The sequence below is a fragment of the Cyanistes caeruleus genome, unplaced genomic scaffold (genome assembly GCF_971803275.1).
Source record: "Cyanistes caeruleus unplaced genomic scaffold, bCyaCae1.hap1.1 HAP1_SCAFFOLD_76, whole genome shotgun sequence".
Taxonomy (NCBI): Eukaryota; Metazoa; Chordata; class Aves; order Passeriformes; family Paridae; genus Cyanistes; species Cyanistes caeruleus.
The window spans coordinates 1,389,645-1,396,637 of record NW_028255888.1 but is presented as its reverse complement, the minus strand read 5'-3'; the positions used below and the strand labels follow the sequence as shown (position 1 = coordinate 1,396,637).

Below are 6,993 nucleotides of genomic sequence, written 5' to 3'. Positions count from 1 at the left end.
AATCCTGTCCGTGACTCCAGTTTAAATGCCACGATTCGCTAACGCGAGTGGGACTCGTGAGAGGTTCGTTTGATCTCAGAGTGCAAGACGGACACAAGGGATTTCAGTTTAAATCACAACAACAATAATGTACCTTTATTTTAGTGCCAACAAGGGTTATGCGAGAGAGGAGAGGAAGAGAGGGTGAGATAAAGAAAACAAAGTAAAGAGAGAGAAGAGGGGGTTATAGCTACCAACAGAAGAGACGGGGTTGCTGGGGTCTTTTTCTGTGGGAAGATTTGGCCAAAATTATCTTAGTCTTATGTAATTCTTCCCCAATGTTACCTCGTTTCCAATGTGCTAATAAGCACCCAAAGGAGAAGTATCCGGTATGGGAGCATTGCTGCCCAAAATCCCTTTAAGTTTCTCCATATTGTAACTATAATAAACCACAAATGCTGGATCTGCAACGCTATTGCAGTCGTCTGACAGACGGCGCCTACGCAACTAACTCAAAGATTTCTGGGAGTAACACTTTTCTCTCTCTGAGAGAAAGTGCCTTGCCTCCAAGGGAGAACCAGGATCTCTGAATCAGCTGGTTTCCTGACCCCCACAGTAAAGCACCTTACCTTTCTCTCCTGGGGAAATTGTGAGCAGCAGAGACGGTCGCAGCTGATGGGGTCCCCAAGAATTCCTCGGTGCTGGCTGGAGCGTGATCGGGTCGTGAGTTTGCTCAGCAGCACTCACAAGGTCCCATCTGGGGTCGCCAAAATGTTAGTGTTCAGGAACACACATAATCACAGAATGATTAAATGAAGGTGCTTTATTAAGAGCTCTGGGTGTCAGGGGTACACATACCCAAATCTAACCTGACTTCGTTTTGAGTTGAACATGCTTTTATACTCTATCATTATATAACTTTCATATTAATTATTAAACTTACATTGTTATATTGTATGCATTGTTTTTACCCAAGCATGGATTTCTTGTGATCCCCCTCAATCCCCTAATATTGTTCCTCATGTTCTTTAAACAATAATTATATCTAATCACATCTAACAATTGTATCATTCATCATATACCAATTACACAGGTGCAGTTTGACATGATCTTTAGCAAGTACAAGGCCTAACACTTGCCAGGACCTACTCTTCCCGGGCTCACCAAACCTAACTTTCTTTCTAAGTCCCCAAATTTTCTAAGATTTTAAAACCTTATACTATCAGAGTGACACTTGTCTTTACAAACAAGCTGTGAGTCTGCCGATAAAATGAAACTATCACTGAGAGATAACAGAAACAATGGGATGGATTCAACTGAAAGATGAACGAGACACTGGGGAAACACCATAAAATTCCAACAGGGCTGAGAACTAAGAAGGAGATTATACACTGGGGAGAGGGGGGATGGTATCTCAGGTATCATGAGTACCAGGAAGTCTGTACCTCTCAAATCCCTCAGCCTATGGGGAAAGGGAGAAGGGACGTACGGCCTGGAATTGGGATAAAAGGGAGGCTGCGCCCTCCAAAAATTAGAGAGATCCCAGGGGAATGCCCCATGGCCTCTCCCTTTATTTGAAAAAATTGAAAGCACTCCTCTATCTCCTTTTTGCATATAAACCTCTGGTGTTCGTGGATTAATTTTTTCTGACACTAACAATTAATATGAACTTCAAAACTACAAACCTAGGCAGTGCAGAATATGAAAAATATGAAAGCTAAAACTAAGGGCATCATAGCTGGAGGGGGGGGTGGAATTGAATAATTTTGGGGTGGGACTGATTAGCATTCAGAGGCACTGAGAGGTCTTGAGGTGACAGATTGAAGCCCCTCATCTCTTTGAGTGCCAAGAAATGGAGACAACTCCAAATACCCCACAACCCCTAAATACTCTCAAGTAGCTCCCTGATTCCCAGTTGCTCTTGAAGCACTAGTAAAATGTGAGGTTTTAGGTGCCATTGATTAATTAGATGCCATTAATTTGTTGATTTTTACCCCAATTTAGTCTGTTCCAAAGGGATGAAGATGAATCTAAAGATAATTAGAACGAAACCAAAACGACCACCAGCCCAGTGTCTTCCCAACACAGATCACAGGGAACATGGGCCATCAGGGCTCTGCCCAACGTGGGCCCACTGATGGGGGATGGAGTTGGAGCAGCGCACGAAGCTCTTCCTGCACTTGGAGCACTCACAGGGCTTCCCTTAGTGGTGCCTCCGTTTATGTCTGGTCAGTTGAGAGCTGTCTGAGAAGTTCTTCCCACACTGGGGACACTCATAGGGCCTCTCCCCAGTGTGGATGCGTTTGTGGGTACTGAGGCTGGAGCTCTGGCTGAACCCCTTCCCACATTCTCCACACTTATAAGGCCTCTCCCCAGTGTGGATGCGCCGGTGGGTGATGAGGTGGGAGTTTTGCTTGAAGCGCTCCCCACAGTCAGGGCAGCGGAAGGGCCTCTCATCCGTGTGAATCTGCTGGTGCCTGAGGAACTGGAAGCTGGTCTGAAACCTCTTCCCACATTCTGGACACTCATAGGGCCTCTCCCCAGTGTGGATCATCTGATGGATGGTCAGTTGGGACCTCCGGCTGAAGCTCTTCCCACATTCCCCACACTTGAAGGGCCTCTCCCCAGTGTGGATGCGCCGGTGAATGGCGAGGGTGGAGCTGTGCTTGAAGCCCTCCCCACAGTCAGGGCAGCAGAAGGGCCTCTCCTCTGTGTGAATCCTCTGGTGCACGAGGAGACTGGAGCTGATCCGAAAACTCTTCCCACACTCGGGACACTCGTAGGGCCTCTCCCCAGTGTGGCTGCGCTGGTGGATGATGAGTTTGGAGTTAAAGCTGAAACCCTTCCCACATTTCCCACACTTGTAGGGCCATTCCCCAGTGTGGATCATCTGGTGGCAGATCAGGCTGTTGCTCTGGCTGAAGCTCTTCCCACATTCCAAGCACTTGTAGCACTTCTCCCCATCCTGAAGCTGCTCATGGACCACCAGCTCAGAGCCCTGGCTGGATCTCCGGCCGCCTTCCCGGCACAGGGTGGGTCTTTCCTCCTCAGAGCACCCTGGGATGGGTTTGGAGCTTCTCCTCCTGCGGGATCTCCGGGGCTTTTCCTCCCCGTTGGATTCCTGCACTGTGGAACTGCTCAAATCAGCCTCTTCCACAAGGTTCTGCTGCAGGGATTTGTCCTCCCTGGTCTCCATCCTCAGCTCCTTGTCTGAGGGAGGAAGGACAAGGAGAGGATGGGATTTACCTTGGTGCCAGAGGGAAGGGGAAGGAGATCCCCCCAGTGCGTCCCCGGCAGGATGGCCTCGGCAACAGGGTTGTCCTGCAGCTGGGGGCCATGCTGGGCTGGGAGATGGAGCAGGAGAGAGAGGGAAAGGGGCACTGACTTCCTCCTCACCTGCCTGGGTGTCCCGAGGCATCTTCCTCGCAGCCTTCCTCTCCATCCAGCCAAGGTTTGGCAATGGGAAATCCTGGTTTGGGGAAATACAAGGGATGAGGACATTGAGTTTGCAGGTCCCTCTGTCCAAGCTCATCTCTAGAAGTCATCGGACATCTGGGGTCCATAAAACCTTCAGAAAACACCAAAATTCAGCCTGAAAATGCCTCCCAGGAGTTCCCCATCTCTGGTCTCTCCTGTTTGGGGTTCAAGGGTTCCCCCCGTCCCAGCTGCTGGGAGTCACGCTTGTACTGGGGATCACCTGTCTGCTCGGTCCCTGCCCTCCCCGGGCTGCTGAGAGTGCCAGGAATCCGAAAAGTTCCCCCTGTTTCCATCTCCCCACTTAAGGATGGTGGGACCCCCCAATATCCCCCCAAGTAGGATTTTCCACTCAGCTTTGGAGTTCCACATTCTCCAAACATCCCCCCCCAAATAAACCCAACCCAGGGACCCCCCCAGGATATCTGGGCAAAGCTCCCGCTCCCCAGTCACCTGTGGGATGGTGGGTGATGATCGCACAGGTGGGGGACTATAAATTCAGGGAGTGCTCGACCTTGTAGTTCCTTCTCCTTTCCCTGATCCTCATTTGTCCCTCCTCCTCCTCCTCCTGCTCCTCTTTCATCCCTCCCCCTCCTCCCCCAGGAGCAGTGACACCCTCAGTGCCCTGTTCCCGAGCCCCTCACAGCCCACAGCAGGAGCGGGGATGGAACCGGGACAGGTCGGGATGGGCAGCGCGGGGCTCTCCACTGCTCCCACCCTCTGGGGACGGGGGGAACCCGGCCTGAGGAAAAGGAGAGGGAAACTGGGAAAATTGGGGGCAGCAGATCCAACCTGGGGCTGGCTGGGGACCCTGGCTGGGGACTGCCAGCCCTTGGGGCTCCTCTGGGGAGATGTGGGAGGGGGGAACACAGAGAGGGCTGGGGGATCCCAGGAGTGGCAGCACTGGCAGGGACTGGTTTGTACTGGGATCGTCCTGGCAGTGGCTGAGATTGCACTGGCTGTGTACTGACATCATACTGGGATATCATACTGGGATCGTCCTGGCAGTGAGTAGGAGACTGCAGGGGGCAATTGAGATCAGGTTGTGAGGAACTGGGAATATGCCCTGCACTCCCTAGAACCCCGGCATCGCCCCCCATATGTCTCGTAAGTCTCCCCCAAACCCTTCAGGATCCCCGAGTGCCCCCTCAGCGCTCGTTCAGGATCCCCCAAAGCATCTCTGGACCCCTGAGTTCTCCCGACACCACAGATGCCCCTTCCAGACACAGCTGGGAATTCATCTCCCATCATCCCAGAACACAGTTCCGCGCCCAAACCTCCTGCCGTGCCCCACGCCCCAAAGAGCCCAGTTACAGCTCCCCAGGTTCCCCCCAAGTGCTCACGAGCTGTATACATTCGCCCCGAGGACCTGCAACCACAGCTCGAACGGAAAAGTTCTCTCTGAGTGCTTCCCTGCAACACCAAACGCGCCTTCCGAGCCACTTATGGAACTACATCTCCCATCATGCTCCGCGGCGCCCATATGGTGCTATTGCAGCCATGACTCCATCTCCCGTCATGCCCCACGCCTCACCGGAATCCACTGGAGCTGCGCCTTTAACTCCCGTGATGCTCCGCGGCCCCATTAAACTGTATTATATCGGCGCCTACAACTCCCATCATCCCCTGCGACCCATAGATTCCCCGTTACAGCCCCCCAAGTGCCCGCCCGGACCCTGAAGGGCCCCCAGATTCTCCTCCCTGACTTCCAAGCGCCCCCCTGGACCCCCAAGTGCTTCCCCAGACCACGAATTGTCCCACAGAATCCCTAAGTGCCCACCTGGCTCCCCCAAGTGTCCTCCAGACCACCAAGTTCTCTCTAAATTCCCTCCCCAGACACAAAACTGCCCCAAATGTTCCCCAGAAAAGTTTCCATGGACCCCAAAGTGGTCCCTTTTACCCTGTCTGAGAAAATTATTAAAAAATATTATCAAAGGACTAAAAGTAGGACAAATTAGCATAAAGAGGGAGAAATAGTGGTCAATTAATTAATGAAGGGAATGGTGGTACTTTGAACCAAGGACCGATAATGTTTTTTGTTCCTAAAATTGTATAAATTCTTTTATATAAATATAAAAATTAGGTTCTATAAGTACAGAACAATATTATTATAAAAAATAACATTTTATTTTTTTAATTAATTAGATTTTAATTATAAAGAAAAATTCTAAAGAGAAATGTTATCAATGTTTTGGGATGTCAGTCCCAGGTGGGCCATGTCAGACATGCTGAGGCTTGGGGTGAGGAGCAGGTTGTCCAAACAGGGGCAGCCTGCAAGGGATTCATTCTTCTCTGTGACCAGACTGCCTACGGAGACATTCAACATCAGGATTGTAAAGAGTAAATCATGACCTCCTGATCAGTACAGAAAGATATTTTACAGTTTGAACAGTAGAATGTTGTCACCGTAAGGTGCCTTCTTTGTTAATATAGCTCATATTGTGTCATGTTTGTTAAATACCAATGTTGTTGTACCAGCTTTCTTTGCTAAAATATTGTTATAAATGAAATTAGAATTTTGACAACTAGGTCCCTTGGCTTAATGGCAGTTTAATTAAAAATGAATACCATTTACTAAAGTGAATAGTAATGTGGTATAAAAGAATACAGTTTAGTAAAATTATACAGTTTAATAAAAAATTAAAATTTATATATATAATCTACTAGCAATTAAGTATGATTAAAGCATAAGCAAAACCGTCCAGGGTACGGAGGCTTCCCACCCTGCTTCACGTTCAAAACAAAGCACTTCAAGCTAAACTCATATACTGTATGCTTATACATATTCATTAATGTTTCCTGTAAGTTTCCTCCTATTTCTGATTTTTCTGACTTTACATCATTTTCCTTCATGGCACATGCCTCGCTTGTTGTTAGGAGGTCTTCAGTCTTCTTTTGGTGGTCTTTTGGCAAAGGCTTCTCCTCTTCCTCATGGTCCTTTGGATAACCTTACAGGTTTGTATGTGCGTACTAAGCCTTGTGTTATATTAATCTACTAATTAGCCTTATATTTACTAATCCTTACGTCCAATGCTTAAATTTGTTCTAATTTTGGTCCATCTCAAGGCCATTTTGGTCTTGAGACACCATTTATCTTCTAAACTACATCCTGTACCTTAATTTTGACATGTAACATCTGCAAAGGGGCACATCTGCTTTGTAACACTGATTCTTGATTGTTTCTAATAATAACTTTAATAACAGCTACAATTTAGTTAGCACAAACCAATTCCATTTATTACCACTGCAAATACGCCTTATGCACCTTTTTATTGGTTTCCATGCTAACGGCCTTGCTTTCTTCCTTGCTATGGATAAACCTGTATTTTCTCAATTTCTTCTTTTGCTAACTCAATTGTTTGGCCTGCAGACCAGTTGCTAAGCCCATCCACATTCACCTCTTAGTCTTCAGAGGGAAACTTTGAGCACAGTGAGAATCTCCCAGTGTGCAAGAGGGTCCCTGTGTGCCAGCTGCAGCTGGGGCCTCAGCCATCTCCTCTCTCAACAGGTTCCCCTCTGCAGCTTCACAGGAAAAGCCAA

At 48.5% G+C, this 6,993-nt stretch overlaps 1 protein-coding gene across 1 annotated transcript; it reads right to left on the bottom strand.

Annotated features, from left to right (window-relative positions):
* Nucleotides 1-784: 784 nt before the first annotated feature.
* Nucleotides 785-4,915, bottom strand: LOC147646919 (uncharacterized). The gene is made up of 3 exons (XM_086872796.1): nt 4,797-4,915; nt 3,376-3,448; nt 785-3,189 (listed from the first exon to the last, which is right to left on the bottom strand). Exons 2-3 carry the CDS (start codon nt 3,419-3,421, stop codon nt 2,183-2,185), a joined length of 1,053 nt encoding a protein of 350 aa, XP_086728922.1. The 5' UTR covers nt 3,422-3,448; nt 4,797-4,915; the 3' UTR covers nt 785-2,182.
* Between the last annotated feature and the right edge of the window lie 2,078 nt (nt 4,916-6,993).

Excerpts from the sequence above, each read along its gene's own strand:
- LOC147646919 (XM_086872796.1), bottom strand. The coding sequence starts at position 3,421 with ATGGAGAGGAAGGCTGCGAGGAAGATGCCTCGGGACACCCAGGCAG. Across the intron at positions 3,190-3,375 it reads GCCTCGGGACACCCAGGCAG|ACAAGGAGCTGAGGATGGAG; the intron begins GTGAGGAGGAAG and ends TTCCTCCCTCAG.